The sequence below is a fragment of the Gymnoscopelus microlampas genome (genome assembly GCF_963454915.1).
Source record: "Gymnoscopelus microlampas genome assembly, chromosome: 6".
NCBI lineage: Eukaryota > Metazoa > Chordata > Actinopteri > Myctophiformes > Myctophidae > Gymnoscopelus > Gymnoscopelus microlampas.
In genome coordinates, this window is record NC_139943.1 from 48,533,389 (window position 1) to 48,557,421 (window position 24,033).

At 41.6% G+C, this 24,033-nt stretch overlaps 1 protein-coding gene across 12 annotated transcripts in view; it reads right to left on the minus strand.

The window, feature by feature from the left end:
- plekha7a (pleckstrin homology domain containing, family A member 7a) overlaps positions 1-24,033 on the minus strand; it is a 189,053-nt gene that overhangs the window by 80,021 nt on the left and 84,999 nt on the right. For 10 of the 12 annotated variants that reach the window (XM_084058989.1, XM_084058992.1, XM_084058986.1 and 7 more), the window contains one exon: positions 6,509-6,592. In XM_084058989.1, coding sequence (XP_083915115.1) covers positions 6,509-6,592 — 84 coding nt within the window. Of the gene's footprint in view, positions 1-6,508; positions 6,593-6,773; positions 6,840-21,479; positions 21,507-24,033 lie in introns of those variants that run through there. The other 2 variants (XM_084058984.1, XM_084058985.1) reach the window with 2 other exon arrangements.

Below are 24,033 nucleotides of genomic sequence, written 5' to 3' on the forward strand. Positions count from 1 at the left end.
ACACACAGCCTAGGAAACAGGTGAATATATTCAAACATTTACACAAATTTTCACGATTTTTCTAAAATAGCCAAATAAATCAAAAAATGACACACAGATGCGTTCCCGGTCTTAATGGGTTAAAAAGGGTTGGAGATGTTTTGCCCCCCACCTACATCATGGGATGAGGGGCCCCTTAGGGACCTGTACTCCGGGATTAGATGGAAGAGACAAACTGGACATGAAAGCCAGAGGAAGAAAAGAGTACGAATGCGTGGCGGGCGGTGAGCTTAGTATGACTTTCAACTGCATGACTCTATGATTTGAGGGTTTCTGAGGTGATATGCGTGGAAAACGAATCTTGGAAACATATACAGTTTTATCAGTTTTTCTCAGCGTAAGTGGAGAGACGTACTGCCTAAAGTTTAAATTGATTCCATTTGAGTCAAAGTTAAAGGGGCCCCATTACGCTCATTTCCAACTTATTATATTTTTATTCTTGGGACTCCGCTAGAATAACTTTGCATAATTCATAGTCCCAAAAACTCCTTATTGATCTTATACTGCTACTTATACTGCGTATACATATTTATGAGGCTATAATATTGAATTCCCAACTCCTGGCCGTGGTTAATAAGAACATCCACTGTAAGATTATGTGACAGAAAATAAGGGGGAAAAATTACAAGTTCCCTTTAAAAAGGGTTGTGAACGCTCTCCCCAGTGTTTCTGATGCTGAGAGACCTGGGGTGTATGTATATCTACTAAAGATACATCGTATGCTCAAATGTAATGAGCACAGCAGCACCCAGTTACCTCCCTTTCAAATCACATCAAATGCAATTTGCAGATCACAATAGCCGAGGCACTAATATGAATCCATGCTGCACATTGGGAGGGAAAAAAAGTTATTTTTCAACCCACGAGGTGGAAAATCTGAGGTAAATGAACTAAGCATACTGTAATGGACCTAATTATGCTGAAAGAAATGTGGTGTGGGAACATACCACATTTTTGTTATTTATTTAGGCCTATCACACTTTTTGGCATCTGAAAGTGAGAAACTCTCCCTTTCCTTTGCTGTGCTACCTACCACCTAGCATGCTTTCTCACAAACTATGCTGCAGCCAAATGTAATCAAATTCAGAGCACATAGTGTACTTCTCCTTAATGGATACACCTACGATTTCCTGTTCAGTGAATCAGTCAAATTAGTTCATTCACCTCACCTATTCCTGCAGTTCAACATGGCCTCTCCTTAAAATACCTATTTTGGCGCACAGAAATATTCTGCCCAACCTGGTTTCCACCATATTGCAAAAAGCCTCAGTTATAGTTCAGCAGCTGTTGTTATTACACATAGCATTCCTGCCTCAACAAAAGTGTGGTACTGTATACAGCAACTATATGGTATATCATTGTGTATGCATCAATATTCACAACCACAATAAAACTTTTAGCTGCAAGCAGCGATACAGGGGCCAAGGAATGCGACAGGAAACGTGGAAAATGCAATATATGCAACAAGCCATAGAAACAAAATGGATTGAACTTGAGAGAAAGGAGCCTGTACATTTAACAAATAAGCATTCTGAACAGCTGAGTGCTTAGGGATTGTGGAAATTGTAATGCATCTCATAAAACTGATTTCAAATGACAGAAGGTTGCACATGTTTGAATTTCTTCTAGACACCACAGATGGATTGTAGTATTCTAATTGGGCTTACACATTTTGTCACCATAGCGACAATATGTGGTCTGTCGGCTTCAGACACGGCTTCATATTCAAACAGTGGATGTCGGGGTGTCCTTCTGCCACTTTAAGAAGTTAACTTTAAACCTAAAATATAAAATAAGCCACGTAGTGCCACCATTTTGTTTTCAAAAGGTCAATATTGCAGGTCATGGTGCTGTTTATAGTATAATAATAATAATAATAATAAAGACCTTAAATGATTCCAACAGGGGAAACTACTTTTCAGCTTGACCCAGCTGAGGTGTCATATTTAGGGCTTAAGAACCCCACTCATGGACACCTTAACCCATTTCCGGGGACAGGAATCAAACCCTCGACCCTCGGAATTCACAAGCTACAACACTACCAATTGAGCTAGACTCGAGCTTTGGCCACCCTACTTGCGTCTATTTTCACAAGGAAATATGTCATAAATTGAAAATAAATACCCTCAAAGTAGCATTTCATGTTATCTATAAAAAGTGTGCATGCATTCATTAATACAGTCATGATTTGTGCGGTGCGTGGCAATTTGAATGAAGCCTGCATAAGGTAAGGCTAGAAACCGGGGACCTTGTGACCTACAGACAGTGACGCTACCACCTGAACTACTGCTAGACCCAAATTGTGAAGAAAAGGAACCTATGCAGCTACCAAATGAACATTGGAAACAGATTAGCAGCATACTGAGGGATTCTGGATATTGTGGTCTCTTTATTATACAATATTCATTGGCTCATGGAGGCTCAATTTGTTTTCACGTACAAACTTCTCTTCAACTGGGACTTTAGATAATGGTCCATAGATTATGTGTAGAATGTTTCACACAAATTGTTACAAAATCCTGGGAGAAAAACAGGTTTACGTGTTTTTCAAACTGCTCAAAATGGCAGAAAGCAAGCAAATTGGAGGCAAGGTAAGAGTAAGATTGGTTTCAGTGCTATTTGGAATGACCCTCTATCATACTGCAAAGTTTCATAAAAATGTGACTCTACATTCATGCAATATTCATTGGCTCATAAAAGCTTAATTTTTTCACTTAAACAAATTTCAGTATGATTTTTTGTCGACAAAGCACATTGCTAAAAAATCCCAGGAGGAGAAACATTTGAACAGTTTTTCATATAATTCAAAACAGTTGGAGATCTAAAGGTCCGAGGTCATAGGTCAAAGTGACAAATTACAAGGAGACACATATGTGTATTGTTGAAGTTTTATTGCTGCCGGTCAAACGGTTCATGAGCTATGCCTGTTCAGAGTTAGCATTTTTCAGTTGATTGCTATAGCGGCACCCTTTGGCCAATGGTTGTGGGTTTCGTAACCATATTGCAGAGTTTCGTAAAAGCCGACTGCATGGTTAGGCTAATTCTGTGATTATGCGGAAAAACGGCGGAAGAATAAAACCTGCAATGACAAAAGGGGACCACGGCCCTACGAGCTTGGCCCCCTACATATGGTCTAAATTGGCAATATTTTTGAAAGTCTAACTGAATAACCCACTGCGCCGACTGCGGTAATTATTTTTCATTAAGCACAGCTTGGCCCCATAATATTCACTCCATCATTCAAGAGCATAATAGAAAAAGGCAATAGGAACAGACTGAGAGGGAATGAAAAACAAAAATGTAAATAAGTGCAACCAATCAAGACTGTACTGGCTGTACTCACAATATTTGGCAAAAATACAAATGTTATCGCAAATTGTACTCCTGCTCAGCCTCCCACACACTTTACTTTATTTATTTTATCTTAAAAGGGTTGAGTGCAAAAATACTGACATAATTACTGCAAAATTCAGGGTAAGTATCACAGTATCAGCATGTTTTGTCAATATCATGCATCATGAAGACAGGAATTAGATGATAGGGGGAGGAGGAGAAGAGATATAGGCTGGTAAACCATTCACATTTTCATGCAGAAGACACATCAACATGTGAATTCACGCGACCGGGATGGTTTACCAGGCTTAGGGAGGTGAAAAGAGAGAGGACTGCAGTGTGTGAGCTGATAGGGATTTTGAGGTGCCTGTGGTCAGAGATGGGGGATTTAGGCAGCTTCTCTTCAAGGTCAGGGTCCATTTTGGAGACTATCATTCTTTACTGTGTGAATTATAAGAGAAGTATAGGGAATAATAAAGCTTCTTTGATGTTTCTTAATTGACAGAAATCACTGTACAATCCTGAGTGTTAATCTAACTCTGAGAATGTACCTACCAATATAACCCCTAAGGGTCCATTTGGTTACTTGTGTACACTCTCAGAGTTACAAATGGATAAATGACTTTACTGTGTAGAGATCAATAGAGTGAGACGATGTTGAAATGATTAGCCAATGAACTCTGATAGGAATGTGTCTAAACATTTCAATCCATGTGAAGGACATCCGTAAATAGTGTTGGAAATGTTTGAAAGCACACTTTTGATGACTGTGAACATGCATCAGTGCAATACGTAAAAACAGAAGAGCAACTCTTCTACAGGTGACTATACAGTAGAATATCACTGCAGGGTGTGATCTGACTGCATCAGCAGCACATACTGTAGACTTCACTATTGCAAAAACAACAGTGGTGTAAAGTAACTAAGTACATTTACTCAAGTACTGTACTTAAGTACAATGTTGAGGTACTTTTACTTTACTGGGGTATTTCCAATTGTCTATACTTTTACTTCTACTCCACTACATGTCAGAGGCAAATATTGTACTTTTACTCCACTACAATTATTTGAAAGCGACGCGTTGTGAGCTTGTAGATCTGCTATTTTCAAACATTTTAGTACTTTTACTTTTGGTACTTTAAGTACATTTTGATACCAATACATTTGTACTTTTATTCAAGTAAATTTTGAATTCCGGACTTTTACTTGTTAACAGAGTACTTCTACATTGCAGTATTGATACTTTTACTTAAGTGAAACATTTGAGTACTTTTTCCACCACTGAACAAACAACAACAACAAAGAAAGCCACTGATCTACAGAGAGGTGGAAAAAGTGAAACAAGTAGGTGAGTGCATGTGTGTCATACACCAAGAGAACGGTACAGGCCTAAATACTTGACCCCTTCAGTGAGGTGTCTGGTGGTGGTGGCTGCGTTATGCTGCAGGGAGCATTTCTTGGCATGGTTTTCAGTCCACTTGTCCCCTTAGAGGGAAGGGCCACTGCAAGTCAATACAAAGTAATTCTGAGTGATAATCTTTATCCTACGGTATGATGAAACATCTCAGATGGGAGTGGTCTCCTCCAGGATGTCAATGCTGACCATTCACAGAATGCTTTGATGAGTATGACAATGACGTGAATCATATGCTATAGACACTCTCCACTACCATCATAAAAACGCCAAATGATGGGATATCTTTTGTTAGAATGGTGTTCGATCCCTACAGAGTTCCAGAGACATGTCAAGGCAAATTGCTTTTTCAGCTTCAAGCAGTTGATGTGACAAACAACAGAAAACACTAGTGGCAGTCTTTGGCCAGCAGAGCTGTCTACTTATTGATAGTATACGAGTTAAGACTCTGGTTTCGAGATTCAGCCCACATTCAAATAAGTCTTATGTTACTATATCGTCATACTGTATCTGTCCTGGGTGTGATAATGTGTTTCTGTTGAGAATAGTGATAGTTTCACACTATGAGACCGAGAGTTTGTGTAGACTACAAAGCCAAGACCCAATAGGCCTTTATGAAATAACACAACATTCCTTTGCTTAAGTTGTTAACCATAAACCTCTCTCCACTTTGGTGTCCCGGGCCGCAACCACAGGTTGAGACAGCACCGACCATTTGGACATCCCTTAAGGAACCAACAAATGTTAGACCCACTGGTGTAGGAGAGTGTTTCCAGTGAGCCAACATGCACCCTGACTCTGTTTGACCATCGAACAGAGCCTTCATTAGTATCATTGGTAACACCTGTGAATGTCTTCACAATATGGCTGCTGTGCAAAGTGACTATTAAGGCTGAACGTTAGCATTAACAATATGTTGAGGCTCAGGGAGACTGTATCACAGAGAACTGTGCAGAGCAGCTGTCATAAACAGGATATAGCTGCACCTTCCACCTCTACTGGCTCAAAAAAACAGGCACGACATTCTGTCACACACCTGAATTCCATTCCATGCTACCGAATGCCCAACGCACGCCAACAGCAATAAAACCTTGATATATTCATCAACATTTTCCTTTGTCATTAGTTGGCAATAAACTGAACACGTTGTCGATTTACCGCAAACACACTATACATTTTAAGACCAATAAAACTTGTCTTTGACTCGTCCAACGCTGTATTTTCAGTACAGAAAACAACTTACTTTCTTGTACTGTACAGGCAATATGCATCCTCCTCATTAAAGTGAGAGTTTTAAATTCAAACTAAATTGCATTCAGACCTACTCGACCAATTGGGGCGGGTTGCTACTAAGGTGATATTTTCTGGAGTCCATAAAAAAGTGAAAGAATTTGACAATGAACTTGATATTTCTAAGTGTTTTGTTTGAAGTCTGAGCCGTCACGTTCAGAGTCGTGTCCCTGGCAATTCCACAGAGGTCAACCATTCTCCATAGACTGCCCTGGAAGACATCCGTCATCATAGGAAGCACAATATGCTACAATTAAGACGGCAATGAGACCAGACCATCACACAGAAAGTGTCATTTGTTGTATATAATTCCATAAATCACCATACGGATGTTGCATTTGTTTATGAGCAGCAACGTTTACATTGGAGAACCTTGTTATACTGTATCTAACGGTCCGAAGACATCAACAACAACAACCAAAAAACACTCACTGCTCTTGGAGGAAAAAGTCGGAGTTCTCCGGAGACACCTGTCCCGTCACGGGATGCCGAAATGTCGTAGTCCTCTGGTTATGGCTGGAGAGACAGAGCAGGAAAGCGAGAGGTAGAGAGAGGAGAGGAATTAGGGAGGGCAAAGAGAGAGAGAGGGAGAAAGAGAAGAGGGGTGGGGTGGGGGGGAGACAAAATTAGCAACCCTCAATTGTACTCTACCACTATGCGGTCACTGCGCTGGATTTTCACACGCACACCAACCCACCCTGCGGCCCACGAGGCGATAATTCCCCAAGGGCGCAGTAAAGCTTAGAGAGTCCCTCTCTCCACCCTGTTGATAGGGCACTCGGCCCTGACTTTCCCAGGCGTGTGTAGAATGTGAGGGGAAGCTGTGGCCCCCTTGTGCCACACCCCACTCTACCCTCTCACTGCCTCGTCCTGGACGGCATGCGCCGATCAGTCCTCGCATCACAAAGTGGTGTGGTCAGCACGAAATGACTAAGGACAGGGGCAGTGTGTGTGTGTGTGTCATTGGTTTCAGCCCATACTGGGCTTTCAGCCATTCATGCAGTCATTCAGGGCCTCGGGCATGGTGTGAAAGCATACCACTGGCAGAGAGGTAAACAACACAGGGGTTGGCATGTCACTGTGTATGGTGTTTGTTTGCTGTGTTTGCGTGTTGCATTTGGGGGGGGAGAGCACTTCAGTGCATTCAGTGTTCTTCAATTCAAATATCAGAATATTTATCATCCAAAGTACAGTATGCCAGTCATTCTCAAACACTTTCATGTGACCTCCAAATTGAATTGATTTGGTTGCAGACCCCCATGTTAAAATCTTATGTAATGTAATGTAACTCGCATTTGAGAAGATTTGTGTTGTTAAAAAATGTTAAAAGTTATTCCCTATTTTTCACAATCTTTTGAAAATAGCTGATGTACTACAGTAGCTCACAACATGTCACATCACAATGTGTTGTTAACTTGTAGATTGGCTATTTTCCAAATAGCTGAATTACAAAATAGTGTTAAAGTGGTTAAAATTATTTTTTATTAACAAATCTAGCTGGGGAACTCCTGGAACCCTTGGGGGTCCCCAGACCACACTTTGAGAACCACAGCAGTATGCTAGTATCTACTATTGATCAATAATTCAAAATATGAAATGATCAAAATAGCAATGGATTAATTCAATACTACTTTGGTCCCAGTCAAGACTGGGACCAACATAGGTACAGACATGGAGCCATAACAACATTATCCATCCTTTCTAATCTATCTCGTCGTCATCCTCAGACGAGCCCTCCAGGGTAGGCAGTGTGTGAAACAATGTGTGTAATTATCTACACTGCCACAAAACAACAAACATAGAGAAAACATTTACAGTAGTTTAGTGGCGGGTTTGAGTACCTAAGATAATAAGAAAGTTTGCATGGGGAAAGTGGTTGGGTTACAGTCTCCTCTACTGCCTGACATTGCATAAGAAGTGGATCTTAAGGGGGACCCTGAGTGGAGCAGGCAGACGGCAGTGAACTTCCCCGTTGGGATCTTTGATGTAATCAGTTAGCGCCCAGCATGAGCGCCTACTTTAAATGCAGCAACCGCTCGACACCCTGTACACCTGCTCCCTCTAGACCAGCGGTTCTCAATCAGTGGTCCGGGGACCACCAGTGGTCCTTGAAGGGGTTCCAGGTGGTCCCTAGCTAAATGATGGAGAGTTGGTAACCAAATGGACCCTTATTGGGTAGACCTTTAGAGCGTAAAATGAAACCAAATGGACCCTTACGGGTCCATTTGGTTTCATTTTACGCTCTCAAGAGTTAAAGATGGAGTGCCATGATATTTTTCAACCCTAAAACCTAATCATAAGGTATTATTATTATGTAAGGATTTTTTTCAAAAAAACTCCAGGAAAAAACTCCAAATAGTCAGAGAAGACATGAAACACCATAAAACCACCAGCGGGGGCCTTAATGAAGTTCTATCAACCTCATAGACACATGAAAAACAGAAAAAGTGCAAAACCATGGCACCACCTCTTTAAAGTATTGTTAAACATCTGCATTACTTAAAGAAGTCTACACAATTAGAGATTGTAGAAGAATTGTTATTTTGATCAACGTTTGCCTGTTATCTCTCCTATCTATCGTACCACATCAATACAACATGGAATTGTGGACAAAATCGTATCCAAGCATAACAAAATATTCTAAGTTTTGGGTCTGAGAGGCTAAATCTCATCAAATGGTGGTCTGTGGCTTCAAATGACGAAAGAATTATGGACCTTGATATGAAAAGGGTTGAAAACCACTGCTATAGACAACATAAAAATCAAAAAAATCAAAAGCAGATCTCATTTTGTAATGAAACAGACCATGCTGCACCTGTTAAGATGCTACAATTGAGACAAGGCTCCCAATGGAACTTTTTGTTTCGTTTAGTCTAGTTCAAAAAGTTCTGGGGAACATTTCCTTTTGATGTGATTGCAAATACTTCCAGAAAACCATTCCCTCGATATTCACATTTTGCTTTTACCATTATCATAAAGAAATATGCAGTCGCTAGACATTTATTATCCAAAGACATACTAGTTTCATTTTCTTTTTAGTGAAGTTTCAAACACTTCCAGTCAACCTATTCATCTGAGCAATGGATGAGGGAGAGATAGGAGCAACGGCTCTCTCCCATTGGATCACTACTCACTACTGAGCAATATGAGCATACAGTATAATATGATATATTATTTAGAACCACTGGCCTGATAGGCCCGTTTGCTAGACACTTCTACATTCCACTGATTCACTCACATACAGTACTGTCACTCTTATATCATTAGAATATATCATTCCTTGAATTTACAATATCAGTATGCATTTTGTATCACTGTTCAAGTCAACCGTCAGTGTTGGATCGCATGTAGCGTGACAGAGAAGATCATTTCTGCACAGCAGCCATATTGGGAATGAATTGGGCCCCTTCCTTACTTCCTTTACAGGTGTTACCAATAATACTAATTAAGGCTCTGTTCCATTTAGTGTGGCACAGTGGTTGTCTTATTTCCAAGGACCCCCATAACTCTGAAAGTGTACAAATGGAACCAAATGGACCCTTACGGGTCCATTTGGTTCCATTTGTACACTCTCAGAGTTACACACCCACCGTAAGGGGCCATTTTTTCTAGTGAGGGGCCGAGTGTTTCTAGTGAGCCAACATGCACAATATCAGCACCCTGACCAGAATGGAACAGAGCCTTCATTAGTATCATTGGTAACACCTGTGAAGGAAGTAAGAAGCGGCCCAATTTCTTTCCAATATGGCTGCTGTGCATAGAGCCTAATATATAAATGCCTATAATGCCAATATTACAATATAAATGCCTGCATCATTATACTGCATACAAATACTTAGAGCTACAGCCATTGCAATGTCAATGCCGCATTTCTATAAGAAAATCCAACTATTATTGTTCAGGCCTGCTCCTAATACCAAGTGACAGTTACAGGGTAGAGAATCCAAACATCTTTCTCCCTCTATCCTGTAACTATATCACACTAATATTGCAGCCATTGCCATGCCAACACGTCTCTCTCCAACATTGATCCATCCAGACTATTCTTTCACCTTTTGCCAGTTTGCCTTGTTTGGACACAGAATTTGGTATTTTCCACACAATTCCTGTGTGTTGCAGCCACAACACTCCAATAGTCAGAACGTAAAATAATACCTGAAACTATAACAGATGTCTTCCTGGGTTTAAATGAGTAAGAAGAGATGGTCACCAATTCACATTGACACATGATTATAGGGCAGTGGTTCTCAAATGTTTTCATGTCAAGGACCCCCAAAATTATATGTATTTGGCCCTCCATCTCAAAGTATTTTGTTCCAGGGACAAGCTCATAGTGCCGCACTATGAGCTTGTATATCTGCTATTTTTGAATAGCCAAAGTATAAAAGGTTAAAGTGGTTACAATGATTGTGATGCTATATTAACACAATTTGCTGGGGACCCCCTGGAACACCCCCCCTCCCCCCCCGCCCAAGGACCCCCGGGGGTCTCCGGACCCCCCACTTTGAGAACCAATGCTATAGGGGGGCCAGTGATAGGAAGTACAGTAGTCGCTCTGCCAGAAGAGTGAGCGAGCCAGCCTAACACACAACGCTCTACATAAAAAAAGAATAATAAATAAAAACGGCAAGAGATTAAATGTACCAGACCAGTGTACTGTAGAGAGGGGTATACTAGCCTAGTCCATGGGGATCTATGAATTAATAACTGCATAATATAGTATGTCTCATCGTTCTTTCCAGAGTGATATGCACTTTTATTCTACCGGCTATCCGTATTTACTGTAATTAGATGATGTATGCTTTTATATGGTACTGTATGCTTTGTATGAGCAAATAAGTGGGCGTGGTGGGAGGGGTTGAGGGGGTAATGTACTGAAAATATGTTAGTTTTAGTACTCTTGTGTGATATGCACATTGCACACACCAGAATAGAATAAAGCATTAATTAATGGCATGGGGAGGAAACCATGGAAATAATCTCCTGAGGATTCTGAGCAGTGCATTCACATTCTGGAGAACTTACTCATAAGATGTAGTGTGTTTCATATACAGTAGGCAGTAAAGCGAATATATAGTATGTATCATATACAGTACACTACGCACTACAGCACTAAAGATTGTGGCACATTTTATACGTTGTTTTATATTGTATATAAATTCAAAATTGAGCTACATTCCATGTACTGTATCAAAGGGCAGGCTAAAATGATTATGTATACAGACTATACACACCAAAATCCAGAAAAAAACGAAGGGATTTTCTTTTGGTACTTTCTGTTAAATTGACACTCTGGCTGTATTTAATTAAAATACCACAATCACAATTGCACGTTTTAAATAAACTGACGACCTGTGTACCATTCCATCCCCTCTCTACTGTACTCTCTAATGATGAAATAATGTCATGCTGGTATGACTTATAAGTGACATATAATCACAATATTTATGATGGGCCAAATATCAACTTTCATATTTCATCAGTGTCACATTTTCATTAAATCAAACGACTAATTAAATGATGCAACGGCGCTACATGTCTGTTACATTCTCGAGAACTCTCACTAAAAAGTGTGATTTCCAATATATATCGAGCATAGATTTTAAATGAGAAATATTCCTCATATTGAACTCGAAACATTGCCCACCCCCTGCTGCAATGCTCAACAAAAAAAAAAAATACTAACAAGGAATAAGTGTCTAAACAGGAGTGAGTTGTAATGCATCACTGCTTGGCATGAGGAGGAAAAACCACTCCATTCCTCCAGAGGTTCTGTGAGTAGTGAGTTATGACAGTGAAGTTCATCCTCACGGAGTCTCATTAAATTCAACAGCAGATGCTTAACCCTTTAAGACCGGGCGGGAACGCATCTTGTGTGTCATTTTTAGATTTCTTTGGCTATTCAAAAATAGCAGATCTACAAGCTCATAGCGCGGCACCGAGTGCCGCGCTACGAGCTTGTGGATCTGCTATTTTTTGAAAAACAATCGTGAAAATGTGTGCAAATATATTATGTATACATTTTTAACTCAAATATTTGCTTCTGGGGGGTCCCTGGAACAACATATTTTGAGATGGAGGGGGTTCGCGGACAAATACATTATCATATCATTGAGAACCACTGATATTATAGCAACATTTGTTTTTGTTTTTTTTCAAAAAACTGTTAGGATTCAGAAGCAAAGATTTGAGTTAAAAATATTCACTTTAAAAAATATATACATTCAAAGATTTGTACTAATTTTCATGATTTTTCAAAAATAGCAGATCTACAAGCTCATCTGTGCCGCGCTATAAAAAAATGACACACAGATGCGTTCCCGTCCTTAATGGGTTAATGGCAGCTACATTATGTCAGCTCCCTCTTCGGTCGGTAAACAGATAGGGGGGTTGATGTGGGTGATGTTTGTTACAGTGTGTCTTTTTTTCTGGTAGCAATAACCAACCTACTACCCCATAAGAACATCACATTCAAAGCTAAATTCAGCGCTGAATCATCTCGGACGATTAAAATGCACAGTACTGCATTGTCTGTTATTGTACTGTAGCAAATTGATCGACCCTATGAAAGTACGGTGACGCAAGTCACAGCAGCATAATATAGTAGTATTATAGTGTTGGTGTCAAAGCCTTGTTTAGGGCAACGCTGTTGGTCTAAGTGGTTCAAAAGGTTATTGCAAGAGTGCCAAACAATTCATCTTGTGAGAATGTAATGGGTTTCACAAAACTCCATTGTGCTGCAGTGCAACGATTCTCAACGTCCACACAGTCCATATAAAGAGATTTATTCACGCGCGCACACACACACACACACACACACACACACACACACACACACACACACACACACACACACACACACACACACACACACACACACACACACACACACACACACACACACACACACACACACACACACACACACACACACACACACACAGAATATTCTATTGTGTGGTCAGCGTTCACAGGCCTATTCTGTTGGTCTTGAGAAAGGTCACATGTCCTAAATGGCAACCACACAATACGAAGAGGCGATTCGGTGTGTGTGTGTGTGTGTGTGTGTGTGTGTGTGTGTGTGTGTGTGTGTGTGTGCACATTCTTCCTTCCTTCCTTCGTCTCATAAAACATCGGTAAAGATAATGTCATATTTACTCCATAATAATCATCTCTTTTGAAAATTGTCAGATTTTATGAATATTGTAAAGACGTTATTGAAACTAAACATTGAAGGCCCAGTCATAAAATGCATAATGATTAAGTGATAAAGCATGATTACTGAGGGGATTTCTATCCCCAAGACCGGCTCTTTGATAGCGACTCTGGATCATATCAATTACGTTATAAGATTATATTTGCTGCTGCCAAACCACAATGTTAAAACCCCATTTGAGGTGACATGATATGAATGCATGAGTTACTGTAAGTGGCTGGCTCAACTTGACTGTAATTGCTAAGAGTGCAGACACTGTCTCATTTGCTTCCAGCCATACAGATTGTCCAAGCAGGTGCAGGGATTCAAGCCAGCAACCTCATGGTTACAATGTCGATTCTACAACCAAACGCTAGTGCTGTCTAGCAGTAGACCATTATAAAAGCAACAATTAGAGCCCGACCGATATATTGACTTTTTTAACAACATCGGCATCTGCAATTATGCAGTCGAAGTGTCACGATTTTTTACCTTTTAAAATGTTTCTAAAATAGCCTATCTAGCCTATATCTATAAGCTCATTGCATCACAACGCATTGTTAGATTGTAGTTATATTTAAAAAAAAATGTGAATAGAGCTACAGTAGTCTTCTTGTTCATTGTATAATTAATACAATACAATAATTATACATGTATATGTTTTTTGTTTTTGTTCTTTTAGTGGGGGGGGGGGGGCTTTTATGCCTTTATTATGGATAGGACAGTAGGCTGACAGGAAATGGTGAGAGAAATGGTGAGTGACACGCAGCAACGGCCATCAGGATCGGGACTCGAACCCGCAACGCGCTGACAGGCTACATAGTAGCCTAGGTGCCCGGACTGCTACACATGCGGTCCGGGCCGTACATGTTCGTTTCATATATTAAAGTTTAATATACACTGTTTACTCAATTAAAAAAGTTATTTGTGTGTGTGTTGTTGTTATTATCACGTTAAATGTCCTCAAATACAAGTTTACAAGTTGATTTCAAGATTTTGTAATCTGTGGTCGGTCAGTCTCTATTTAGCAATAATACATATATTTAGTGCACTCACAAAGTGCATCCCAGGCAGTAGAAGTAGAAAGTAAAAGCCATGTACTGTGGTACGAATACAAATACATAGAACAATATATTTAAAAAATGCATAAAACATATCACACAATACACAATCACACATGCAAAGACGGTACTAGTGTTGGTGGTGGGCAAGCGACTTGCATAACTAACCGTGTCATTAAATGCAGCTACCTCTTGAAAACTCCTTCAATGCACTTGGATGAAAATAACCTACTCAGCGCTGGTATGCGGCTCTCCGCACAGCCCCTCGCCATGTAAGGGCAGGAACGCACCTGCACGACGGAGGGAGAAGTGAGGACAGACCACTCGGAGCTGCATCGTTAGTGATGTGCACATGCATAAATAGTAGCTGCATCATCGAATTGTGTTGTTGTTGCAACATTTTTACTTGGGAGAAGGAAGCAGCTCTGTTTTGGACCACTTCCAGAACAGAACCCCGGAGTGACCTAGCTTGTAGTGATGCTTGGTGCGTCTGCACCGTCTTTGTAATGAAATAGTAGTATTTTGTTACTGTAGTCTTTGGTATTCACTGAATGTTTAATCAATGGAACTATGTTTGATAGCAGACGGCTGTTGTTCGTGTTAACCAATTAATACCGGGAAAGCACCCGTGTCATTTTAGATTTTTGCGTTGGCTATTCAAAAATAGCAGACCTCTGCTATTTTTGAAAAAATCTTGAAAATGTGAGAACAACTGATTTAGCAGGCATTTCGTAGAATCGGCCTCAGGTCTTAAATGGGTTAATGTAAATTTAACTCGCCCGATAGCAAGCAGCGAGTCCCTGCTTTGAGTCCCGGTGCCAGGCGAAACATTTGCTGCATGTCATTCCCGAACTTTTCCTTTTGAACAAATTCAAGTGCAAAAAATGATTTGTCTCATTACTGACTGTCTAATACTGACACGAATAATTGTGATCATCATTTCTTAAGAGGATAATCGGGAGGCACTGGTGGGCGCTTTGTATTTGTATTTCAGCAGCTTTCCCGCGGCCTGATTGAGCCATCAGCAGAACAATGTGCGCATGATAATGGCGTATGGCCTAAGCAATGCGCTATCCATTTAACAATCTGAAAAGGCTCCAAATTAAGTAGGACTTTCAGAGCATTGGGCGACAACAAAAATGCATATGAATTGTCTCTTAGAATGCGATTTCAGCATTAGTTGTGAGCTCTGCTGTCCGCTCTCTCTCCCTAACGTTTCAGCAACACTTAAATAAGCAACTATGGCTTTGAAACAGTTGGTCTTTGACGCAAATTCCAAACATGTCGGTGACAGTTAATTGAAAGTAAATAAATACATAATAAAAATGGCAGTCGTGGAATAATCGATTTACAAAAACCCTATTCGGTCACATCCCTAATTAAAATACCTGAAATAATGTACCTGTAGAGAAAAGACTATACCGTTGCAGCCTCCTGCGATTTAAGAAATTGTTAATTGAGAAATTCTTAATGCAAGTAGTACACTCAGGGGTGGCCTTCAAGATCTGGGGGCCCGTTTCAAGAGCTAATGTTGGGCCCCCATACCTCCCACGCCCCGTCACGGGGGACAGGTAAAAAAGTCGGGGGCTCCCTGAGGGCGAGGCCTGTTTCAATTGAAACGGGTGAAACATATAGCTAAGGCCGCTAGTGAGTACACTAAATGTACTCAAAAGGATCAGGTGCCATGTGTAACTTCATGCTGGGGTGAGGGACATGTTGGAGCCTAAAACTTTTGGAGCCTCAAATTTCTATATTTTATCAAACAAGTGTCAGTAATGTGTGTATGCTGCTGAATGTTGAATGTTCTGAACACTGAATACATGCTATACGCATGGACACATACCGTATGTGTGGGAAGCAGGTAGCTACAGTAGCTACTGTAATTACTGAAGTCAATATTGACTTTTCAATCCTTTTCAACTCAATGTGAAACCCTTCTCCGATAAGGAATGGTTACAGGCCTGATGAAGTGTCAGTATTGCATTTAGACCACATCTGTTGACCTTGTTTTTTTTTCCTAAGCGAATACTGTATATACTGTGCAATAGCCTGTGTGTTACTTTAAAGATGGACACACCCTCAGAGTTAAATTAACCCTCAGGATTTAGCGGTGTACACCGGTGGTTCTCAAACTTTTTCATGTCAAGGACCCCCACATTGACACTTATTAGCCCGCGGACCCCCATTTGAAAAGATATGCCAAGGACCCCCATAAGAGAAGATTTTTACGGCCCTAGCAGTGATTTTCAACCATTTTAATTTCAAGGACCCCCAGTTTGACGTGCATTAGGCTACGGACCCCCATTTAATGGCATTTCTATCTCAGGGACCCCAATTTATATTGTAAAATCAATGTTAATTTAACTCAGAGAGTGTACAAATGGAACCAAATGGACCCGCATTTGGTTCCATTTGTACACTCTCTGAGTTACAAACCCATAAGGGTAAATTTGGTCCCTAATGATCTATCATCTAGCTGGGGACCCCCTGGAACTCCCTCAAGGACCCCTGGGGGTCCCCGGACCCCACTTTGAGAACCAATGGTGTACACAGTAAATGTGGCAGAGAGACACTGCGTGACCTGTGTGTGTGACCTCACCACCTTGCCTGATGCCCATAAATGGAGATGGTGACATTTACAACGGACAGGGGTGACAGACACTGAGGTTACATAAACACCACCCCTCTGTGACAGCACTGGCAGGAGAAAACACACCCAGCAAACGCAAGAACACACACATGTTCACATCTCTATGTTTCGGTCGTGCACACACACACACACACACACACACACACACACACACACACACACACACACACACACACACACACACACACACACACACACACACACACACACACACACACACACACACACACACACACACACACACACACACACACACCACCTGTTGTGCTATGTGACCTTGACCTTTGTGTACAAGCCGCTCTTCCATGGAGTGCCACTTTGCTTCCGCGGTTGTCCTTGTGACCAGAACACGACCAAGAGAAAACCTTCCTTAAGCCATACCATCTGTCTATGAACGCTCGTGTCCAAGAATGCGTCAGCGTCAGAAGTGTATGGTGTCTCGGGCTTTCCCGCGATGGGATGTAATGTATAGACACCCACTGCGACCGCAACTGAGCCCCCCGAGCCCCCGGGACTGAGCCCTGGACTCAGCGTGTGCTCATTCTCTGCTGGAAGAGCCTAGTAGTACTACAAATGTTACACAAGGCGACCAGGTCTGTGAGCAGCCACAATACCTACTCGACAGGGATGCAAAACCAGCTCTTACAGTGGTGGCACAGACTTCACACAGCACAGTAATAAGAATAATAGTAATAATAGTTCAAACTAATCAATTTCATCTTTATACAGTATAAACAATCAATTTAAATCAAATAATGCATTTTTTTGGGGGGTAATCTCACATTTTTCTCTCACTGCATGTCTGTTTCTCTCTCTGTCACTGTTAGGTTTGTCTTTCTTTCTCTGTGACGTCGTAAAAGAAAGCAAGGGGGAAGTGAAATGTCTCTCACTCTGCCATTTTCCAGCCAGGGTCTCTCTCTCTCTCTGCCCCTCAAATCTGTCCCTCTATTTCCATTCCATCATCCCCTGACAATTGATTGCTCTCTTTGTCCCTCTTTCTCTCTCTTGTACCAAATAGAAGAACATATGTTTTTAAATGAACCTTTAGTCAGACCTATGGCCTTTTCAAGCCGTAACTCATTGAGACTGTGCCAATATTATCCAACATCAAAGGCCTCCTGCAGTTACATTCAGATTTGTATTTACTGTGTACTTACACCAATGGGACTTGATCAAAACACAATGTAATTGTCTACTGATAGACTCATTATCTTTGAGAGACGTTCAATATTTTTGTTTCGTTTTTTAAATGAAAAACAAACCAAAACAAAGAGCTAAAGCACAATGACAAGTGTGTACGAGTGTGTGTGTGTGTGTGTGTGTGTGTGTGTCCACGCCTGCAGTTACACACACTATTGACTTCAGCCCAATCAATGATGGGTCTCAAACATTAGGCAATACACGCCTGCCTGTTTGAGTGACATTTACGAGAGTGGAGAACACTGGCTTTGAACGGTGTCTCTATCCTAAGTGGACGGACTATCCGTCTGTGTTATGTCTCTAGCCAGTTGACAGACAGGTTAGGAACATACAGCCGACGGGTCACTTCAAAATGTCAAGTTGGTGGCGAGCGAGGCTGTGTTTTCAGTCTAAGGTCATGTCTATTTAGAGACTCTGCTTTTTGACCGGATGAAATGTGTTTGATGCGGAATGAGGGAGGAGAGTGGAGTGTAGGAGGGAAGAGGAGAAGAAAAGCAAGGAGAGTATAGGTAACTGCAGTCACCCATGTCTCAGGAGAGGGGAGGAGAGGAGAGTGACTCCTGGAGCAGTAGGGGGGAACAGCAGCAAGGTCATTACCCATTCAGAGCACAGAGTAACCTAAATGTGTGTGAGCACAGTATATACAAGGGCACCATACGGAATGGACTCTTTTTTTTTTTGCGAGCTCCTGACCGACATTGCAGTTTTTCGTCCATTATAGTTTTTATAGTTACTTTTTGGAACATTGCTAGCTGGACCCACATTTATGAAAAGGCAAACACTTTTGTATTTGGATTGGCGATCACTCAATGGAATTCCAGAGTCTTTCATCGCAAATGCTCCGTTCGAATTCGCTGAAATCCAATTAATCACAGGCACAACACACACAGGGTGGAGTTCTGGTTGGGCTGAGATGTTGAACCAGCGAGCCCCATCTACTGGTGAATGTCCAGTCCCTGGGAAGTGGAGATATAGGATTCGGCAGCTGACAGTCATGACGTTATTGGTTGAAATTGGTCCTGCTGATGTTGATGCTGATTATGTTTTTGTTTAACAGGCAATCATTAAGATTGGACTTTTAGGGACTATCAAATCAAAGTCAAATCTGTGCAAAAATGCTTTCTGTATGACCGAAAAAAAACAGATTTTTGCAAAGTTTTGAGTGGTTTGGTTTTGTCTCCAGCAGCACCTCACCCAAGTCTACTGGCAGATGAGCAGTGTTTTTTTTCCACTATTCTGAGGGACTATTGATAAAAACAAATTATGTGAAAAAACATTTTTTTATTTCAGCTGCTCTTTAACCCATTAAGACCAGGGAAAGCAATCATATACAGTATATAGCATACGGTACATCTGCTATTTTTAGAAAATATATCGTGAAAATATGTGCAAATCTTTGAATATATATTTTTTAATGGAACATTTGTAAGCCAAATCTTTGCTTCTGAGGGGAGGTCCCTGGAACAAAATATTTGACAAATGTTCACTTTAAATATATATATATTCAAAGATTTGCACAAATTGTCACGATTTTTTCAAAAAATTGCAGATCTACAAGCTCATAGCGTGGCACTTGCCACACTATGAGCTTGTAGATCAGCTATTTTTGAATAGCCAAAGAAATCTAAAATGACAGAGATGCGTCCCACGGATTGAATGGGTTAAGTCATTTCACAATGGGAGGATGCAGCTAGGGGCTTGGGTTATTTGGGAGTCCTTGGCATGGAAACGTTTGGGAACCCTAGGCCTAATACAGTCTGAAGAACAGAACCCTAGGCCTAATACAGTCTGAAGAACAGAACCCTAGGCCTATTACAGTCTGAAGAACAGAACCCTAGGCCCTGGTCTAATACAGTCTGAAGAACAGAACCCTAGGCCCTGGTCTAATACAGTCTGAAGAACAGAACCCTAGGCCCTGGTCTAATACAGTCTGAAGAACAGAACCCTAGGCCCTGGTCTAATACAGTCTGAACTCTGAATGTAAGCTGTGTCTACAGTATAAAGGCCTCGGCAGACAGGGTGCGATTTTTCGCACGGAAAAAACGGACAATATCATTTTTTAAATGAACACATGGTTCTCAATGACCTCATGCACACCGGCTCCGAATTTACCGTGTGGCGATGCGATGCGTTTTTTTCCAATCGAACCCAGTTCGATTCGTGCGTCTTTTCGCATGCAAAACTGATTGACTAATCGCACCCTGTCTGCAAAGGCCTTAAGTCTACTGTATTTAACCCATTAAAACCGGGAACACATCTGTGAGACCACTTAAACCATTATTTTATACTTTGGCTATTTAAAAATAGCAGATATAATAGCTCACAGCGCGGCGCTCTGTGTGTGTGTGTGTGTGTGTGTGTGTGTGTGTGTGTGTGTGTGTGTGTGTGTGTGTTAGCTTGTAGATCTGCTTTTTTTTTATTGTGAAAAAATGTGCTAATCTTTAAATATACATATTTTTTCAAAGGAAACATTTTTAACTCAAATCTTTGCTTCTGGGGTCAATGGAACAAAATAATTTGAGATGGGGGTCCACGGCCAAATACCCCATATACATTTGACATGAACAAGTTTGAGCACCACTGATATAGCAACATAGGTTTTTTCAGAAAACTTAGGATTTAGAAGACATTTGTAGAATCCCCAGAAGCAAAGATTTACAGAGCTACAGAATACAGACGGTCCATTTGGAACCCCTCCAAGGAACCCAGAGTCCCTGGACCCCGTTTTGAGAACCACTACTAGACGATATAAATTGCTGAACAATGACTTTGTGACAAGATAAGCACTATGCAAGCTCAGCTCTCCTAATGTCCGTTTCCCCTACACTGTGTCCCACTCAGCTCACTAAAAAGCCAAATACTATTTCGGTTTAGGAAAGAAAAAAAAGTTCCAATGACAATAACCCAGGCCACTACCCTCATCAACGTTGTGTCATACAGTACATACAGTACACACACGCCCACACAAGGACAGAGTATAGCCTACGGTGCATGGTAATATTAGCAGGGCTAGGAGGCATGGTGAGCGAACAGCAGCCTGAGCAGCGTATGACAGCCACTTTGTTTTGTTACTCTAGCGCCCGAGCTAGTGGCAAGAGAACAGCCACCTACTTACTAGTCATTTCAGCCACTGTCCGTCACAGCCCATGTACACCTTCCTGTGTGTGTGTGTGTGTGTCTTTCTCTCTCTCTCTCTCTCTCTCTGTTTAACAGGAATTCAAATAGCACTGTAACGACAAACGCAAGCTATTGAATAAGAACGTAACGTTGAAACAAAGCAGTGCAGTCGTATTTTACCTGCGTCGACATGCTCACAGCGCGGCTTCAAAGGTCGGCTGTCCGTTGAGTGTGTGTGTGTGTGTGTGTGTGTGTGTGTGTGTGTGTGTGTGTGTGTGTGTGTGTGTGTGTGTGTGTGTACACACACTATGTGTGTGAATGGTGTGTGTCTGTGTAAGAGCTCTCTTCCTGGAGTGGCTAAAGTGCCAGCGTGCTTCGCTGGGTCCTGTAACACACACACAGGGGGGTAAAGAGGGGGGGGAATTCTATCTGACCAGCTCTGTCTGCAATATCTGCCTGCCTCTGGCACACACACACACACACACACACACACACACACACACACACACACACACACACACACACACACACACACACACAAATGGTTACATTCCTAGCAGGCCGGTGCTGCCAGAGATTCCATAATACAACACAGTAAAATCCTCAGTGTTCATTTACTGTACCTCTGACAGAGTGACCCGTTGGGTCCATTTGGGTACAGTAACACATGAGGATTTCAGTGTGTGTAGTGTGTACTGATGTCACATTACTTCTGCCACCACACCACCTCCTGGCCATGTCTCACTATGACCACACACACACACACACACACACACACACACACACACACACCCTACAAAGACAACATTTTTCTCATACTATAAGCATTAAGCACACAAACACACACACGCCTACACTACAGCCACAAACATACACACACATCATTCGCTCCACACAGACATACCTTCCTCCACAAACAAACACACACACACACACACACACACACACACACACACACACACCACCCACACAAAACCAAAGCTCTCTCTTTTCCCCTCTCTCTCGCCCATCACTCTCTCCATTCCTCCCACACACACCGGCTGGAGAGCTTTGTATCTCAGCTTTCTATTAAATGAAGCTCCATTAGAGTGCCGGGAGCTTTGGCCCGGCTAAACCCTGGAACCAGACGCATCGATCAGTGGAGGCAGGCAAGACCTGGGAGCTGCATGCTGCTGGTATGTCTGGTGGCACACAAATCACCAGAATGAGGCCTATTATTTGCCACCTACAATAACCACACACACACATCCTTTTCCTTCCTTCCACCCTTCTGACATCCTACCATCCAGATGTGATATTTTCCCTCAGTTTGTTGGACTATTCTTTCTACTGTGACTGCTGTCTTTCTGTCCCCCTTCTTCTCTCAATGTATACGCACACGCGTGCACACGCACACACACACACACACACACACACACACACACACACACACACACACACACACACACACACACACACACACACACACACACACACACACACACACACACACACACACACACACGTTTTAACCTTAACTTGTATAAGTTGTTTAGTTTAGGTGTTTAGAGTTATTGTTTATGTGTGTGTTATGGAGCCCGTTTTTCCACAGTGGGTGTACAGTACTTGTACATCTATGTGACAATAAAACTCTCTTGAACTGTACAAACAAACAAGCTACTGTAGCTCAACCAAAACGAAATCACGTACATGGAAATGTGTACAAAGACAGACACACATAGACACACACTGACACAAGCATACACGTTCAGATGGTAAAATCCCCACAATTTCTGCGGTGAGAGTGCATTTATGTTACAGTACATGAGGTAAATTGATTTGTGTCAAGCTGTGTGAGTGCCATTAGAGTTTGACTGAGGTGGACGCAGAGGGGAAATACTTAACTAGAATTGGTGCATTAACCACTTAAACCCTCTTGTAGACTTTACTCTAGAGTCTAGAGTAAACATGAGTCGGCTCTGTAATTTGACGTTTTTTTTCCCATCTACAGTACACCAACATCTTGTTATACTAGAAATAAATTGTCCAGGGACTGGATGGACATAAAAAAATAGCAGATCTACAACCTCATAACACGTTGACATGTTGTGAGCTTGTAGATCTGCTATTTTTGGCTAATGTTCCCTCCAGAAGATGGATGCTGCATGGGATGAAGTGGTTAATAATATAACTGAATGTAATTCAGTTATATTAGAATAGGGCAAGAATAGTCACACAGCAGCTATTCGGCTAGTTACACCCAGCCTCCTCATCACTCGCCCCCTGGCTCCACACAAAATGTAAAAAAAATGCGTCCATTTAACTCAATACAAATGATTGCATTGAAAACAAGGCAAGCTTATATAAACGAGCGAGTACCTGCACCGAGCGGCGCAATGGCCTCGCTGTCGGCTCGGCGCTGTCTGATTTGCATACCTATAGGGCAGGGGTCTTCAACGTTCTCAGCCCAAGGAAAGGATCCCTTAGCTGAGAGAGACATGTTGCAAGGACCCCCACTACATACTGTATGACATTGTATTTTCATAGATTTCATAGACCAACACCAAACCTACTTGCTAAAAATAGCCAATCTATAAGCTCACAACGCCTCGCAACGCGAGGCGTTGTGAACTTGTAGATCGGCTATTTTTGGCTCAAGTTCTGTTCAGAATGGGGATAATAGGGTTCAAGTGGTTAATGTAAAAAAAAAAATCCAATCTCACAAAGATTTGGTGGCCCCCATGTAGTAACTCTG